Source organism: Drosophila rhopaloa, unplaced genomic scaffold, assembly GCF_018152115.1.
Source record: "Drosophila rhopaloa isolate 14029-0021.01 unplaced genomic scaffold, ASM1815211v1 contig_2, whole genome shotgun sequence".
Taxonomy (NCBI): Eukaryota; Metazoa; Arthropoda; class Insecta; order Diptera; family Drosophilidae; genus Drosophila; species Drosophila rhopaloa.
In genome coordinates this window covers 11,409,826-11,429,073 of record NW_025335083.1, presented here as the reverse complement: position 1 = coordinate 11,429,073, position 19,248 = coordinate 11,409,826, and the positions used below count along the sequence as shown (strand labels likewise).

General features: G+C 37.4%; 2 protein-coding genes across 3 annotated transcripts in view; one reads left to right on the top strand and one right to left on the bottom strand.

Annotated features, from left to right (window-relative positions):
• Positions 1-12,683, top strand: part of LOC108042582 — a 43,742-nt gene extending 31,059 nt beyond the window's left edge. For both annotated transcript variants that reach the window (XM_017120914.2, XM_017120913.2), the window contains one exon: positions 11,075-12,683. In XM_017120914.2, the coding sequence (XP_016976403.1) occupies positions 11,075-11,917 (843 nt within the window). In that variant the 3' untranslated portion in view covers positions 11,918-12,683. The remainder of the gene's footprint in view (positions 1-11,074) is intronic.
• On the bottom strand, positions 775-4,791 carry LOC108042580 (probable cytochrome P450 310a1). Its single transcript, XM_017120912.2, has 7 exons — positions 2,881-4,791; positions 2,197-2,806; positions 2,024-2,140; positions 1,777-1,958; positions 1,492-1,722; positions 1,160-1,429; positions 775-1,096 (listed from the first exon to the last, which is right to left on the bottom strand). The coding sequence occupies exons 1-7, from the start codon at positions 2,954-2,956 to the stop codon at positions 906-908; spliced, it is 1,677 nt and encodes a 558-aa protein (XP_016976401.2). The 5' UTR covers positions 2,957-4,791; the 3' UTR covers positions 775-905.
• Positions 12,684-19,248: the final 6,565 nt, after the last annotated feature.

Genomic DNA, 19,248 nt, shown 5'->3' with positions numbered 1-19,248 from the left:
GTCTGTGGATGATAAATGTGTCCATAATGCGGCCTAATTGCGGCATCATTAGAGGCGCCTCTTGGCCCTTATTGTTACTCCTCGATCTGGATTGCCACACTGAGGGAAAAGAAACTAGTCGCCAAAAAATTTGGGTCAATCATTGCTTAACAAATTTTCGACAAAAGTGTCCTATAAAAAATATAAAAATATATGTTTTTTGAAACTCATGATTTACAAATTTGCAAGCTGCTGACTAATAACATTTATTTGTTTTGTTTTTAATTTTTTAACATTATTATTGTCTTATTACATTTTAAGCTATTTGCATTTTTGTTTTGATTATTCTCTGCAAGTCATTTATTATTGTTTTATGTTTTTTTTTTCTGAGTGTTAGCCAAATAAGATGAGTACTTGAAATGGACAGACGGACTTGACTTTAACATATTTTTGGAGAGTAAAGAAGGGGCCCGACAATATCGGTATCCAGTCGGCTGTCATGTTGGATTGGCAACAAAGCAAATCAAATTTAATGATAAACTCGAATGGAAGCACATGTCTTTTCCGCCCGAGATGATATCTCCCCCCCCTTTCTCACCAGAATATATCCGTGTTGGCGTAAACAACAACAACGTAGGCACATAGGAATGACTAATTTAATGCTGCGAGTTTGCCGTTGTGTGACGTTACGTATACGCACCGTGTGCCCCAGGACCTTTTGGCATTTTGCAAAAGTTAACGAAGCGAACGAAGCAAACAAGAGCAGACGGAAACAACAGCAACAAGAAGGGAAAACTGTGTCCATAATATACTGAATTTTATTTATAGCATAATTTCAGGTGTCGCGTACAGACGACAAAGTGTTGAAAAAGATGCACAAATTAAAGGACTTAACAGCTTAAAGAGCATACCTACCCTACCTTAGTTTAACGATAAAATTTCGGTTTTATTTCGCGTCTCTTCAATTTGACTTTTAGTCCATCTTTTGTGTGTATAAAGGGAGCTGGTTGATGAGAAACTTCAAGGGTTTCAGTTAAGTTGGGATACAATTCCATGTGAAAGTTTTGCAGAAGTTTGATCAGAGCCACTTTAATTACCAACTTGGCAAAGTTCTGACCTGTTATTAGGAATGAAAATATTTTAATATATTTTAGTAACGGAGTTGGTAACATTCACATACCGACACAATGAGCACCGCCAATCCCAAATCCTATGAAAGCGTTGGTCTTAGTTTTATCTTTGCATTGTCCCACATCATTTTCAGATTGCAGAAATCGAAGAGGTTTATATTTCATTGGTTCACTGAAATACTTTTCATCTCTGTGTATCGCCAGCAAAGGAACCATTAATGTCTTTCCTTCGTCTATTATAAATTTCGAATTGGGCAGTGAATAACTTTTACGGCAAATGCGTTCAATAATGGGTAAAGGCGGGTATTTGCGAACAGTTTCTGCAAAAGATTAAACAAATTGGTTTATTAATAAATTCCTATTAATTTAAAGCCTAACTTACCTTTCAGACACATTTCCATATATTTAAGGCTATCCAGTTCTTCAAACTTAAGCTGCCCATTTTCATTGCTTAGTTCCTTAATTTCAGCTTGAAGTTTCTCTACTATTAATGGTTCTTGAAGGATTTCAAAAAGCGTAAAGGTGATAGTGGAGGCCACGGCATTTAGGGATACTTTTAAAAGGTCCTCGGCCACTTTAGCCAAGCGTTTGATGGACAAAAGTTTGTCTGGATCTTCGAATAAACAATTGAATATTTTATATTTACAATTTTATATTTAGAGCTTACCATTATTTGTTTCCAGCTGCCAATTATCGCCACCAACTTCATTGCCATTTCTGAATCTAACTAGTAATTGAAGAATATCCTTTCGTATCAGTCCATGATCTTCGCGTAATTCGACACTTTGTTTTATGAGATCCCTTAAGCGATAGGTAAATGAAGATTTCTGAGGCAGGCGACTCAATGTGCTAAAAATGGGATTAAGCTTTGGGTAGTTATATTTTAAGTGGGGAATTTGTTAAGGAGTACTTACAAGGATTGAAAAGATGCCTGACTATGACTCAGGTAGCTGGTCAGGATGTGATCCTTTTGCTCAAAGTTGTTGACATCCACACCATAAATGAGATTACCAATAATGTTAATGGAATAACTATAATAAATATATTTTAATTATATATAATCCCTGGGATTCAAAAAAATCCTTACATTCGCAATATCTGCTGTAGATCCACTTCCAAATGACCTCCTTGTAGTTGTTCCTTGTCCATCAAGTGGTGAATCAAATGATCGCCCACTTTCTGGACCTGCCCGAACATCTCCGACAATCGTTTAGCACTAAAGACTGGCGCCAGTTTCTCCAGCAGATTGAACCGTCGATAACCCTTGACATAGTCCCATTTGAGTTCGTTGAAGTGTCCATTCGATTGCTGCAGAATCGTCTGGGCCAGCTCCACATTTCGCACCAGAAGGACGGGCCTGAAGAAGCAGTAGATGCCCAGCAGACGATCCCTGCCCGCCTGGTAGGCCTCGCAGATGGCCTCCACGTGTCGGAATTCCCGTCTATATGCCTGATGCAGGAAACTCCATGTGATCCCGGCCTTTTCCGAGGGGAATCCCCTGCGCCGCCAGTGGCTGTAAATGTGCCGCACGTAGAGGAATACCACCGAATACAGCAGAATAGGCAGGAGCAACCACATTATGTCGTAGATGTTGCGACGACAACGGGCCTTGACAGACTGCTGGCACTGAAAAACTAAAGCCGATTCTGAGGACGTCTGCCCCGATGGCAGATAATTACTGCGAGTTGGCAGTCCCACTGAGGATGATAATGATATTATAAATGATAATGACGAAGATGCCGAACGAAATCGAAAGTCGCGATCGACTCACCGCTCTTCTTGTCTGGCCACTGACAACTGCAAGTCAATCTTGCCTGACCAAAATAACAAAAGCGAAATTCGAACATAATCGGGAGAAAAAAAAACGAAAAAAATTCCAGGCATGCTATCACATACTGGGCCAGTTATCTCCCTGTCTCTCTTTATGGCCGAGCGTCCTGATAGTAATTTATACAGCCGCAGGGCTGTACCATGTTATTATCAAAGTCTGGGGCAAGTTTTTGTACCCAAAAATATACCCATGTTCAGAGGGGTATATAAGACTAACAAGAGCCTCGGCTGTCTAAAAGGCTATTTTATTTTTTGACATTTTTAAAATAAATGGTAAAATTGAATCGTAAGAAATTTGCGCGAATCTGAAATATGGAAACAAATTAAGTGGCATTAACTATTCTTTACCTTTAATATATTGTAATCCCTCATTGTTCTGTTCATCTGTTGAAGATGCAACAATCTTTCTGCATTCACTTCTTTTATTATATATTTTTTCCTCTCCGACAAATGTTCCCTGATTTATTATATTGGTTGATAAGAATAGACTTTATAAAATCGCAGCGTCATAAGCTTTGTTTCAATGGATTTTGATTGGAAACATTATCAATGGAACTTAGGGCAATGTTTTGCAAGGCGGTTACGCATCTCCGGGTAGAATATAAGGTGAATGCTTGACAACAGATTAAGTTAGGTGCCAAATAAAAAATATAATATTTCGATAGATAATTAGAAGTAAACAATAACCTAACTTTATGTAGATTAGCTCTAATAGAAAAGTATAAATAGACATAGTGGGAAGCAAGTAAACAGATTTGATTGCGGTTAATACAGTTTATATAAGATTAATCCAACTATGATGTGATTTGTAAGTGCCTGACCAGTCACGTTTAATAAAATACAAAAAAATCAATCAAAGAAAACCCACAAGTTAACCACTCCCATTGACTCACTTCCTTCCAGTTATTGTTTTGTAATCTAAGACTTTATTTTACCATGTTGGGATGCAGACTTTCATAACAATCCGTGTGCCAATCATTAATTCCATTACGCATAGCGTAGTCTCTTTTTGCCTTCGCTGTCGGGCAATTATCGTTTTAGCCAGGTTGCCTCGAAAGTGTCAATTTCAATGCCTAACCAAGTGAATCAAGGCAATTTGCCTTCATCCACTTCACTTCTCGGCCAAAAAGGGAAGTTGTTAATCACGCCCATTGCATGCAAAGTTGCAAAAAATGTAAATTGTGTAAAAAGGTAGCGAAAAAAGAGGCTAAAAATGCATTGAAGTTGTTGCTGCTGTCGCACCGGAGGCAATTTTCCACAGGAATGGAGAAAAGGGGGATCCTACAGCCAGGCACTTGTTGCTGCTCCACATAATTGATGTTGCCTGTGGGAATTTGATTTAAATGAGCCAGTGTTTCTGCTCACATATTTATTTCTCTGACATGAAGTTATTCCACACAATTTCCCACAACTATGTTGCACTTTGGGTTACGAGTTCATTGGGTGGGCAATTCAATAGGTCCTTTTCAATTGAGTGTTTGCCAAAAGCAATTTCAATATTGCTTTATTGCGTTGGCAGACTCAAGGCGAAGTCTTTTGCCAACTCATGGCAGCAACAGCTTGTTGCCATGGCTCATCAGCAACACGGCTAACAGCAACACCAGCCACAGCAGCAACAGTCGCAGTAGCAACATCAGCTAGTCATGCCAGAAATTGAATGAAGTTGGCAAATTCATATACTGCAGGGGATCTTTTTTTGCGGTCACATGACTTGACAGATCCTGTAAGAGCAAAAAATATTATAAGAAAATAATTATTCAAAAATGTTAAGGAACTCTCCTCTCGGATGATAAAAAGTCACGATGATTATATGCACAATAGGTTTTAAATTTATCTAAATTAATAAAATTCTCATAAAAAGAGGATTAAGATTAAAGACAAAATAATAAACAAACGTTTCAAACCCGAATGCAACCAGCCCAGCATATAATAAAGTCAAATAATTAAATGCTTTAATACCATTTGAATTATCAGAAAACATTTTAAGCTGCTTAATGGTATTTTGAGGCTTTACCTAACCTTTTACTTAACCTTTTTCATATTTTTTATATAAAATGTCCGCCCTCTCAATATTTTTTATGGATTTATCAGCTTTTAGTCACCCAAAAATGAACAACTGTTCATAATGCCTGTGATTCATTATATTCACGTATATAAAGTCATGGGGCATTTGTTTTACATTAAGTCATAAAGCGTTTGTTTTGCATTATTACCGACAGACACGTGTGTCGATTCACTTTCATGTGGTGTTCGTTTTCCCACATATAAAATCTAATTATTCCACGACTCGTTGAAATATAGCTGTATATATTTCTTTACCTAAATACACGATTTGGCTGTGCGTTTTTCCACAGAATTATTACGTAAATTTGTTGTTCGCTATTTCAATTTGGTCATAAATCAAAACGTCCCCAGAGCGCAATGAAATTTGAGTGAGAACAATAATGCCTGCAGAGAAATATAGCTATAATATTTTTAAAATTATATTAGCAAATATTAAAAATAAAATATTTAACAAGCCAAGCAGGTTATATTATATAAATGTTTTAAGGAAGAGTCATTTGGCCATTATCTTATTTGAAAAATATTAGATTAGGTTTATCAGAAAATATTTACAGATAATACAATACATTTTACTTTTGTAAACTTAGAGCTTAAATATCAATATTTTATAAATTATTCTTTATAATAATTTAAAGAGTATAAGGTAAATAAATTCTTTTCAAGTGTAGATGCGTTGTAAACGAAACTTGTTAGTCACTCACTTGACAGGCAATAGTCTGGTGCTTCTTTCACCGTCCCTCTATCGTTTTGCGAAAATTTCCTTGAACAATGGCAAAGCTTTGTATGACAGTTTGTTGTTTCTCGTCAACTACGAAGTTCATGAACAAATGCTAAAAAGCAAACAGGAAAAATACCATATAAACGAGTGTATATATATTTACATGCAAATTACTCATCGAGAAGATGAGTGCAACGGGGGGAAAGGAATGAGTTCTGGGTTTAAGTGAGAAATTTGCATGTTTATGCGAAAAAATATTCGGTTGTTGTTATGAAAATTTCTCGTTTGCCATGTGTTAGATATGGGAAGAGGGGGGAAATGGAATTTCGCGGCATCGTCAACTTATTTCCTTCGTCTGCATTTGAAATTGAAGTTAGCGTCTGAAGCTGGAAGAGGATATGTCATCAAAATGCGTCAAGTCAAATTGGGTTTTAATAACAAATTCAATTTAACTTGAAGCATTTTTTGATCCACATACGTGAGCAGCAACAACGATAATTGCTTGTCCTCGGAATGGAAAGGAGCAAAACGAGAGGTCAGGCGAGACGAGAGGCTTTGTGCATTTTAATTGAGTTTTCCCCCCACATTTTCCCGCTGCCCCTTATGTTGTTATTATTTTGTTTGCCGCCGACCGTCCCAGAAAAATTAAATCACAGCACGTTTGCTCTTACGCTCGCCACTCCTGTGCTGTTGCACTTGAGTGAGTTTCCATAAAGCGCAGATATGGGGGAAAACAAACTGGGAATGAATCAGAAATTAACATAAAGGCCTCAAAGTCAACCAACCTGTATCTGTTGCTTTTTATTTTCCAACTGAGCATTGTTAGGGTACCACGCCCACTACGCCCCCCAGCTAACGGTTTCAATTGTAGTACATCCACAGCAATTTGTTTGATTTCTCTCTGCCTCTTTTGACATGTCCAACATTTTCACTGACCTGCCCCATGATGAAAAGATTTTTATGTGTGTGGGAGTTTCCAACCTTCTGTGGCACACAGAGAAAAATGTTGACATATACCAACCGCATGCAGTTTTCTCCTTAGTTATGCTCTATAATTTCTTAGAGCTCTTAGCCAAAACAAACGATTTCTAATAGTTAGAATTGGTATTTATTTTCCGTAGGCGTATTCTTACAGTTTTAAAAATTACGTATTTTAATTAAAGTACTATTTTTATATCAGTTGTTAAATATTTACCTCTAATTTTACCCTGCAAAGAATATAGTTACCAAATTTATGTGGGCCAGGTTACTTGATTTTTGAGGTTTAAATCATTGAAAGCCACACAAAACCTGGAATTGCTTTTCTCCATCCATCTTTCGCTTTAATTCGTTTTATTTCTTACGGCTGTCAATTTCGAACATTTGTCAACTGACACAAACAAAGTGAAATATGAAATTTTTTGACAGTTCTTCAAACATGTTTTCCCCAAAAATCCCCCAGGGCGTTTTGGGCGGCTCATGCTTGACCTGCAAATGATTTTTGGTCTTTTACGTTTTAAACTGCTGGTCCTTAAAAAAATTTCAATTGTTTTGTTTATTTCATTTAAGCTAACAAAAACTTTACTTAATGAAAATTTAATTCTTAAGTGATAAAAAGAAGATGTAATTTCTTTTTCATGTAAGACATAACTGATTTTTTACGCTTATTATGTTTAATTTAGAAAATTTACTTTGTATATTTAAACAATTTTAGTTTTTTTTTGTAAGTTTTTGTTAAAGTAAAAGCATGTTTTTGATTTGAACGTATTTCTAGCGGCTACATATTTTTATACCCTTGCAGAGGGTATTATAATTTTGGTCAAAAGTGTGCAACGCAGTGAAGGAGACATCTCCGACCCTATAAAGTATATATATTCTTGATCAGGATCACCTCCTGAGTTGATATAGCCATGTCCGTCTGTCCGTCTGTCCGTCTGTCCGTCTGTCTGTCCGTCTGTCTGTCCGTCTGTCTGTTTCTACGCGAACTAGTCTCTCAGTTTTAAAGATATCGAATTGAAACTTTGCACACACCCTTCTTTCCTTTGCACGCAGTATATATGTCGGAACGGCCGGGATCGGCCGACTATATCCTATAGCTGCCATATAACTGATTGATCGGAAATGCCATAACTTTGGTGTTTGTAAAGCTAGGCAGTTGGGGTTTTCTATGGGTTTTATATTTGGCCAATCAATCAGACCTACCAATTTTCATATGGATCGGCCGACTATATCCTATAGCTGCCATATAACTGAACGATTGGAAATGCCATAACTTTGGTGTTTTTAAAGTTAGGAAGTTGGGATTTTTTATGAGTATTAAGAATGCATCATATGAATAATTTTGGAGAATATAATTTACAGAGTATTCAGCAAGGGTATATCAACTTCGGCTCCGCCCGAAGTTAGCTTTCCTTTCTTGTTATGAGTATTTATTTATATTCCTTTATTTATTAGGCAGCCCAGCCGCCAGCCATTTTCTCCCATATAAATATTTAAAGGCGTTTTCTACTCTCATGTCGAAAACCTCCATCACCACGAAATCCAATTAATTGGCAAATTTTTATGGGTAAATATAATTGCCATAAATAACAGCAAGCTTTTTGCTTGCTTTATTGTTCTTCCTATTCTCTTTTTTTGCCTATGTTGATTTTCCCCGATTATTAGCTCAAAATACACACGAGGCCATAAATAAAAGCCGGACTCAGGGTAAACATGCAGCACAAAAATAACGCATACGCCGCTTGGTACGAGACAAACTTGACATTGAACTTGCTGTTTGCCGTTCGATATCCCGAAGGCCATTGAGGGGGTGAGGTTGTAGATGGGGGTGATATTAAATATTCATTTGGCAGTCGGCTGCTATGACAACAATAAAAAGAAACCCCAACAGGGACAAAAAGATATGGCGAAATAGGGACAATTTTTTTAATTGTCTGACCAAAATGTTCGATATACATAGAGCAAACATCCCGCTGCTCTCTAGGGGGTGTGAGATTTCTTTCGGGGTGCTTTCTTAGGGACCGTGATGGGTGGTCGTAATGAAGCCCCATAAATCTCGGCACTAAATATATTTGCCAAGTTCGGGGAGCTGGGGCAGTGGGCAATTAATCTTTTGCTGGGTGAAATATAAAAGTTTATATACAGCAAGCGGTAAAATGATAGAGCATAACTCTTATTTAATATGCTATTAAAACGATATATATTAAAAAAAAATGTTTAAGATGTATCAGTTTTATTTTTGAAAAAATATGATTCGGTTTCTTTTTTATTTATTCTTTTATTTTTATATCAATTTTGTTAAAATCTTGGTTAAGCTAAATGATAAATTCTCTTAATTTAATTTTGAAACTAAACATAACTTTTTAGAGACCATTGCCCAAGAAAATAAAATAACAATAATCAGTGCTATTTTTTCGACCTTTATTGTATCTGAAAACTTTTTTGTCTGCCAAACCAGGACACGTAAAAAAACACTCAAGGGAGAAAAGTCGTTTGCCTTTTGGGGATGGGCAGAGGACATCCACGGGCCACAAAGTAATAGCACAATAAATGTGCATCAGGCAGCCAGAAATCACGGCAGTTAAGAAGGCTCCTCCACTTTTCCCCTGTGCGTGTAAATTATAGATAACCGTGTTAATGTTGCATTGCCCCTCCTCATTTTCTTCCCTTCACAAATTTTCCTGGACAACCCCAAACAAACAAAGTTGCCCAAGGAAAGTTGTTGCCTCTGACAAAAGTTGGCCTGAAAGTGTGCCAAAGAAGCTCAGCGGATGCGAGATACATTTCCACAGCAACTTCCTGCGTGTCCTGGACAAATTTCCTATTCGCCTTGTTGAAATGTTAAGAGAGTTTGCTCCCTCAGAAATGCGTTGATTATTATTTATTGTAGTCGCAGTCGTCGCATTGACAACTTTAAAACACGTTCAAGTGTTTAGCACTTTCCATTTTAGCACTTGCTGTACAATTTTCTCTTCCATCCTCCCTGTTTGGCGAAAATTAGCAATTTAAATAATTTAATTACGCCGTGACCTGCAATTTGCGGCGCTAATTAAAACGTGCCGATGTCCACGTGCCTCGACTAACTTTTCTGGTATTTGACTTAGAGAAGCTAACAAAATTTGAACGCTACATATTCATTAGTTATGCGCTTTGCCTCGAAATTTATTTGCCTGTAAGTTCACGTAGTTTTATTTACAACTTTTTTAAAGGTATTTGCATAGGACGTGAGTTCTTTGATATGGAGATTTTTCCACGAGGGCATGGGAATGTATCATTTTGTCAGGAATCCTAATTGGTTTTGGATTTTTGTTTTTATTTACTTACAATTTAAATTAGCTGGTCGAGGTGAAAATTTGTGAAAAAATGAATGCTTCCAAATAAATTAAATGAATTTATTTTAAATAGGAAAGGAAAAGCATTAATTAAATGTCCTAACACAATTAGTTGGTGCTTGTCAAACACACAAAATGCTTAGCTAATTGCAGAATGAGTAATGATTAATACCCAGAAACCAAATAAAGTCATCCTAATATTTTTCTTCCGTAAATAAGTAAACTCCAACCGATTAAAATTAAATGAACAATTACTCACATTGTCAATGGCTATTTTCGAATTTGTTAAGTAAATGAAATTTGGCAAATTGTTCATTGAGCATAAATATGCGGATTTTATTGTTTGTTTACGATTTGAGTTTCTGGAGCGGAAATTGATTGTGTTTAATTTCCAGCAGAGCGACCACAATGAAAATGTATATATATTTTTCGATGGTTTTTTCTTGGCAGCAATTGCAGCAGGGCAACAAAGTAAAATCCAAATTAGAGAGCGAGAGAATCCGAAACTGAAACTCGTGTTGGGACTAGAAATTGTTATACCCGGTATTTGTAAAGTTCAAGGGTATATTGTACTTAAAAAATATTGAAATTTAAAAATCATATTTTATGTTTAAATGCATGGGTTTGTGAAGCTACAATTAAATATATAAATATATTTATAACAAGTGCAATTTGTGTTGAATTGGGAAGCTAAGAAAAGACGATTGATTTCTAATATAGATTTATGTCTCTATATTACATTTTTAATATTTATTTCTTAAAATAACTCTAAGAGTTTAAGACACTATTTAAAAATCATATATCATAACATATCATAATACATACCTCTTGAGTATCTTTTATATTTAGTACCAGGTATCTTTTAGTCGAGATTTTTACGTGCAGTCCATCCACTTGTTTTTATTTTCGGTTGCCAACTTTTGTGAGGTGCCGGGAAATGGTAAAAGAGAATTGCATTAACTCCTCTTGCAGCGAAACCGCAGCCGAAAAGCTTTTGCCACAGAAATCTAATTTAGCACTCTCGCTCCTCTCCTCTTTTTTAGATGTCGCATCAACTGCAGCAGACACGTCGCCGCTTGGGATCCGTTAGCGATTCGGCGCCCCCATCCGAATCCAGCGAGGGCACAGGCTCCTCCTCGGAGCCCAGGGATGAGTTGATCCTTCACCCGGATTGGTCGGCCCACTCCCAGTCATCAGCGCAGAGGAGCAGCGCCCATGGAACCACATCCCTGTACAATGCCTCGGATATCGATGCGGATACCATCAGCACGGACACCACGAGCAACACAAACCTTTCGGACTACGAACGGGGTCAGGTGGAGAGTTTCTTTGGGGGATTGGGCACGGAGATATTCGTGAGCGGAGCCTTGGCCAATTTGTACGAGGGCACTGGAAACGATGGCGACTGGCGCTTGGTATTCACTGGCATTCCAGTGATACTCCACGATAAGGGCAACTCCAGGGCCAGAGCCATGCCCAGAGTCACTCTGGTTCTGGCGGAGAGGGGTTCCTCCTTTGCCCTATGGTCGGATCGCATTGATAACCTATCGAACTATCGGATTGCGGGTCCCTCGTTTCACACCATGTGCCGGTCGAGCAATCACCAGCAGATGATCGGCTTCAGCTTCGACTCCACGGATGCGGCCCGTGAGTTGTGGCAGCATGTGGAGCGTTTGGTCAGCGATCCGGAGAACATAGCCCTGACCGTGCCCGGTGCCCGGAAGCAGAAGAAACAGAAGCGCGTTAAGCCGGCCCCGCTGCCCCCGAAATCGCAGATCTCGCATCCGTGCCAGTTCCACCATGTGACCAGTGTGGTGAAGGAGGACAGCGAGCGGTACTACAGCATGCAGGCCTTCGGACCCCCCAATCCCCAGCAGCATCGTTGAGTAGGGTCGGGCGCCTGGATCTGGAACACGAGCGCCCTTTGGTGGCAGAACTGAGCCTGCCTCAAATCAAAATCCCCAAAAATGAATAAAAATCCAGCAAAAACCCCCCTACCCTCCCCCTAGTTTGTACACCTACCTAGCTATAGATAAAACATTTGTTATAGGCCTAAGTTATGCCAATGTGTGAATCGAGTGAGTAACTCGGCTGGCACATTTATCTGTGATACGATTTAGGCGTCTTTAATTTAGAAGAGGTAACTAAACAAAATTTGATAAAGAACATTTTTAAAGGAATAATAGCAAATAAAGCGAGAACTTTTTCAAGTTATAACAACATATTTAACGATTAACATTTGTCAATAAGCGAGTTTTTGTAAAACCTTTTCTAATATCACGCATAGACACATATACCCTTATGCATAATTATATTCGTACCATATAGTCCTGATATCTATCAAGTAATCTGTATGTCCACATTTGCAGGCACTGCAAATGCTTTTTGATACCTAAAAAGCTTGTTTTCTTATCGGATTAACAAACTAAACCCAGACAAAGAAGCAAAAACTGTTTTTTGAAATCTATGTATCATATTATATACATGAATATATATGCTATATTACACCTATCTATATATTATATGTAGCTCTAAGCATTACATCATAGCCGCTTATCTGTATGTCTCTGAACTTCATATTTTGCCTGTGCAAAACAATCGCGAGAATCAAATAAAGCTGACAGAAAAAAGCAAAACAAATTGTCGAATTAATTATTATGAATGTATGAATTGGTATCTATTTAAGGTAATTCATATCACTTAATTATTTAAATAATCAGATTGTGGACCATTTTAGATAGCGGGTAGCTTTTGCTATTTTCAGAACATAAATTAAATTCGATAAATAAAATAACTATATAACAAAGATAACATTAAAAGAAAGGTTAGTAAATGTCTGGAACTGTAAAGAAAAAATAAAACATCAAAAATTCCATTGTTAAAAAGTAGAAGCTTATACAATGCAATTAAATGAGATCATTTTCCAACAGCTCTATTTAATCCCAGCTCTTTTGTAACCTCTCCAAATTCAATGACATAATCTAGCCTATCAAACATCAATCATTTACCCCCATGACTCAATTACTTACCATTGAATGCACTGCCAATTACAATAACAATTAAAGCCATTACTGCTGGAGAAGTGAGCCCGCATAATAATGCGGCCAGGGGGATATATGCATATGCACACCATATATGGATGCTGGATGCTGTCAGGGAATTGGACCGAAACGGGAGCCGATTCTGGTTCTGATTGACCGATGGCAGCCATAAAACAAGAAAGGAAAGCTAACTTCGGGCGGAGCCGAAGTTGATATACCCTTGCAGAATACTCTGTAAATTATATTCTCCAAAATTATTCATATGATGCATTCTTAATACTCATAAAAAATCCGAACTTCCTAGCTTTAACAACAACAAAGTTATGGCATTTCCAATCGTTCAGTTATATGGTAGCTATAGGATATAGTCCGCCGATTCTTATGAAATTTGGTAGGTCGGATTGATTGGCCAAATATAACACCCACAGAAAATCCCAAATTCCTAACTTTACAAACACCAAAGTTATGGCATTTCCGATCAATCAGTTATATGGCAGCTATAGGATATAGTCGGCCGATCCTTATGAAATTTGGTAGGTCGGATTGATTGGCCAAAAATAAAATCCATAGAAAATCCCAACTTCCTAACTTAACAAACACCAAAGTTATGGCATTTCCGATCAATCAGTTATATGGCAGCTATAGGATATAGTCGGCCGATCCTTATGAAATTTGGTGGGTCGGATTGATTGGCCAAATATAAAACCCATAGAAAATCCCAACTTTCTAACTTTACAAACACCAAAGTTATGGCATTTCCGATCAATCAGTTATATGGCAGCTATAGGATATAGTCGGCCGATCCTTATGAAATTTGGTAGGTCGGATTGATTGGCCAAATATAAAACCCATAGAAAATCCCAACTTTCTAGCTTTACAAACACCAAAGTTATGGCATTTCCGATCAATCAGTTATATGGCAGCTATAGGATATAGTCGGCCGATCCTTATGAAATTTGGTAGGTCGGATTGATTGGCCAAATATAAAACCCATAGAAAATCCCAACTTCCTAACTTTACAAACACGAAAGTTATGGCATTTCCGATCAATCAGTTATATGGCAGCTATAGGATATAGTCGGCCGATCCCGGCCGTTCCGACTTATATACTGCGTGCAAAGGAAAGAAGGGTGTGTGCAAAGTTTCAATCCGATAGCTTTAAAACTGAGAGACTAGTTTGCGTAGAAACAGACAGACGGACAGACGGACAGACGGACAGACGGACATGGCTATATCAACTCAGGAGGTGATCCTGATCAAGAATATATATACTTTATAGGGTCGGAGATGTCTCCTTCACTGCGTTGCACACTTTTGACCAAAATTATAATACCCTCTGCAAGGGTATAATGATGTCGCGGTGCTCTCGGGTGACACCACCACCAACACTCACCTTCCCCTTTTGGCCAGTTGCATAACCACACTGCATATTTATGCTAATTAAGACACATCGAGTGGCAGTCAAGAGTGGTGGTCCAATGGCTGGACAATCTTTTTCTGCGGCCTGGCTTGCATTTTATGGTCGCTTTTTCGTTTCATTGTTTTATGTGTGCATCGCCATTATTAATGCCATTATGGTGAGCATTTATTATTTCATGTTGGACAATTAAAACATCTACAATTTTTGTTTGCCGCGTTGAATAATGTGCAGTTATGTTATGCTGACTTGGCCAACAGCTCCGACTCCCAAGTGCTCCAAGTGGATGGATGTTCATCCATCTCGCTGATGCAATGGAAGCGCAATTGTTCACTTGATTCCCACAGCAGAAAGTCTAATTAACTGCCGACCTTGATACAACGCGAACAATGCAAGGGAGTTTCAGCAAAAGCAGGGAAATGGGTTAAACATTGCAGAGGATGAAGTGGGAGTCATGTCACAAAATCATGTTGCTTTATGGACCATCTCTCGGAAGATACTTTTATAATACTAAGAAGTCTCATGGTAGAGGATAAATTATCGATTTTGTATAATGTATCAACTATTCAACACAAACTATTCAACTATACTATATTTTTGTAGTAATAATTACGCAAAAATGCATAAGAACGTTTAAAAATTAAAACAAAGTTTTGATTGAAAAATGTAAGCTTCATAAAATTATATTTAAGGGCTCTATATAAACGTGAACATAATCCATTCATAAAGCCACACATTGAAGAGCCTCAATTTAATCGATTTGGCTTGTCAGTCAAGAGTATAATTCGCACTGTGTTTATCCGATGCATATATCGGAACCCATCAAACTTTTTTCATACTCCATTCAAACACAAACCAAAGCGTTTTAATCAAAAACAAGCTAAGCCCGAAAAATTCAGTTTGGCATTCAACTTTGTATTGGTCGATGTGTGTGTAATAGCCAATTCACTGCTTGCATTTTTGATGGGGCCAAAGACTGCTGCTATTGTCCGCAATCGGAGCAACCGGACTAATGGCAAAGCAATCCCCATGATTCCGCAGCTGCCATTCCCCAAAACAGAGAACTGATCCCTGCCAAAACATGCAAATTCATGGACAAAGCCATTCCCAACTCAACTCTCAACTCTATGAAAAAATTCAAAAATTGCATTTGCTTTCGGTTTTAAAATGGAGATTACACCAAAAGAAAAACATAATTGTAATTAATAAAAAAAATACGATAAGAGAGCAAGATTTAATACCCTTGCAGACATTCTGAAAATTTATGACATAAAATAGTCATACAATTTGTCCTATCTTCAAAAAATATAAATTATTTTATTTATTACAAATCATATTAAAATTATATTTAAAACCACAGTTTTAAGAACTCAAAAAACATTTATTTACTTTTACCAAAACCACTAAACTTTATAATTGTACACCTTTACTTTTGTTGAGTGTACAAGTTCTTTTATCTGTTTGGTTGTGGGTGCATGGGTGAGCCGCAAACATTTTGATTATTTTAGTTGACTGGTGCAAAAGTGCGGCTTAATTGTTACCAACAAACAATAAGCGGAAGCTTGTGGCCTTAACAAATCTCGACAAACTACGAGAGTGGAAATGGGATGTCGCCGAAATGTCAATGCAAACCCACATTAAAATCATCTCAGATGCCAGTCAGGCACCCATGATGATGATGATGATGACGATGGTGATGATGGTGCTACTGGCTCTTTTGTGCTAAAAAAAAACCATTAAATCGCAAAGAAGAGAAGATTCCTGGCTTCAAGGTAAGGCGTTGCCAGAGGTTTCAGATTCATTCCTTCACTTTCCTCACTGCCATTCTTTATGTCAGCTTTTCAACGCGTGTTCTGTATTTGTAAACAATTTGGTGTGACACCAAAGGCACTTGCGACCTTCCCGTCCGCCTTTATTCCACTCATCCAACCTTTGGGCTGAGCATATATTTATTTTGGACCCTGCACCACACGCATCGTGTTTGGCTTTGTGGACTTAAACTTGTCCGCATTTCCATAGTTTGTGTCCTAGTTTTTGTTGGGCAACGCATTTCAAATGGCAGTTTCCTGTGGGCAGCAAGAAAAATAAGCCAAAAACTCACACACCGTTTGACCCTTTAGAATTTGATCTGCGTGCCACACAGAAAGAAAAATGTCAAGGAAAATACGTATAAAGTGCCAATTTAATTCATATTGTACACAAATTTTATCCGTGTTTTTCATTCATATTTTTTTTTGATGTTGATTTTGCTGAATTGGATTTGCATTTCGAAATTACTGAACTGGATTAGTTAGATGGACAGTTAAAGTCGGGTGTTTAAAGATTAAAGAGGGATTGTTAGCAGATCGACGCCCATCTCTGTGCTTATTTAATATTTGCATTTAATTGTAATTTAAATTAGTTTTAAATTGATTTTAAAAATTGACTACTGCAACGATAAATTATTTAATTTCAAATATACATGACGTTGTTTAAAGCATTTCATTAAATACATCTACAAATTACACAATTAAATCCCTGACACATGGGCAATTTGTTAAAGACGTAAAGTGTTAAATCAAATTCCCAACGATATTAATTATGGGCTAGTCTCCTTTTTCTTTCTAGCCATTTCCCTCGCCTCGCATTTCCAGTCTGGCTTCTCTTGCGGCTTATACCACACCTGAGTGACTGCGGCTCTAATGGCCGCATCTCCTCCATCGTGGAACCTCTCCTACTCCAACTTCACCTCCTCATCCTCCTCGAAACGAAAGATCAAAAGTCGCCAGGAGATATGGAGGCGGGAAGAGGAGGAGGAAGCAGATCAAAGAGTTAAACCTGTTGGGGAAAAAGGAACTCAATTGCAAAAAGAAACGAAATGCGCTCCCCGCTGTTAACAACTCATACTCCGGGCTCATGAGGCAAGATCAGCCAGAGAACAAGACACTGGGGCTACAGGCACACATGTGGCAATCGGCACCACCCGCTCAGCCCCCAACCTGACCCCCTCATAAACATGTTTTCTGGATGTGTTTGCTTTTTTTCACTAAGAAAAATTCCCACAAAAAATTATGAGAAAGTCCTGCAAATTAAGAACATAAATATCTTTTGAAATCTAAACATGCTTAAAGAATATTCCCACAACTAAAACTAAAAGACTAAGCAAAAGTGTCACAAAACCTAACGTTGCTATATTCATAAAATTACGAATTATGATTAATTGAGGCTGCTATTTTTAAATTGATGACAAATTAATAAAGCCTTATGAATAACAATGTCGATAGGCTCCGAATTTATTTGTATTATTGCTTGTGCTGAGTCAATCCATAGATTGAAGCAAAAGCTTACAGTTTAAGCAGAAAAAAAACTGTATTCTGTAGAAAAGCGACTTATATTTATTGATTAATTTCCATATGAAGCGATTGCGGACATTGCTTATTCTATTGTAAAATTTCAAGCTCAAGAATTCGCGATATCCATTTAAGATAAAAGACACACAAATTAAAAAGTGGGCAAAAGTTATGATAAGTTGTTTTATAAATTAGAATTATTACATACTTTTAGTATATATCTACTAATAAATACTATGATCTATTAATTACTAACTTTTGATATCATTTTTGTGCAAGTGTTTATGTTCCGAGTGCAGCCAAGATTCCTCCCTCCTTTCCACGGGAACCAGAGGAAGTCGAGCGAAGCGATCTCGACAGTCCAAGTTCATTGCTCTGGGTGTCGTCTGTGGCGAGTCTGTGCGGCAAATGATGGGGCACTACTTACAACTCACGTGTTGTGTAATTTTGAACATGCAAAAATATGCATCTTGATTGGCGTTGACTCTGCGGTGGGATTGCCATGGATTCGTATTAAAGCGTTTACTGAACTTTTGATTAATCACCCATTTCCAGGCGCCACCGTTTGCTCTGGGCCTGAACTTGGTTGGGAAAACAGGTTGCATGTAGTCAATTTTGATTTATTTGACAGGTGCCCGTGATGCGGCAGGCGGTACAATGCGTTTGACACTTTTCCTATTTGCATAATTCCTCTGATGGTCCACGGGGTCTGGTGGTTTTACGAATAATGGCCAGGTAAGTCAATCAACCAAGGCTGCTATGGACGGCAAACTCGTGTCCAGCAGGTGAGCGACCGACCTAAAGTGTTTTGGATACAACAACGTCGCAATTTTTGATGTTGTGAATATGTTTACTATCTCTAAAAGAGATAGTGAATCAAATAGAAAAATCCAATTTAAAATGTACCTATCACCTATTAAGGTTTATTTACCAAACTTCTTGCACTTGCAGCGCTCCTTCGGCTAATTCTGGAAACTACTTAGTATACATATGTATATGTAGAAATGTAAAAAAAAAAGTTTTATGTAGAATCAAGATAGTGCAGTCACTATTTTTTACACAAAAATAGCTAGAAAAAAATTTAAATCTTGCTTTTTATTAGTTCGTGCCGACTAACCACTGTAGTTACATATGTTAATATATATTAAAAAGCCTTTGAATATGGTATTTGTGAAGACAAAGAACCGCCATGGCTAAACACAATGAAAAAAGATTTGTAGTCATTTTTGTTTAAATATAATGTTTGAAATGTTATTTAATAATAAAAAAAATTTAATAAAAATATTATTCAATAAAAAATAGAATTTTAATTTAATTTACTGGACCTTTTCTTTGAGTTTGGGTATCTATAGAATCATACCATACACAATTTAAAGAGAAAGTTATCCTCAAATGGAGAAACAATATTTTATTTTAAGTTACTCGGAAAA

Bases quoted from the DNA above. Each gene is read 5' to 3' on its own strand.
- LOC108042580 (XM_017120912.2), bottom strand. From the start codon at position 2,956: ATGTTCGAATTTCGCTTTTGTTATTTTGGTCAGGCAAGATTGACTTGC. The intron at 2,807-2,880 runs GTGAGTCGATCG...TATCATCCTCAG, and splicing joins GTGGCCAGACAAGAAGAGCG to TGGGACTGCCAACTCGCAGT. The intron at 1,959-2,023 runs GTAAGTACTCCT...TCCCATTTTTAG, and splicing joins CAGGCATCTTTTCAATCCTT to CACATTGAGTCGCCTGCCTC.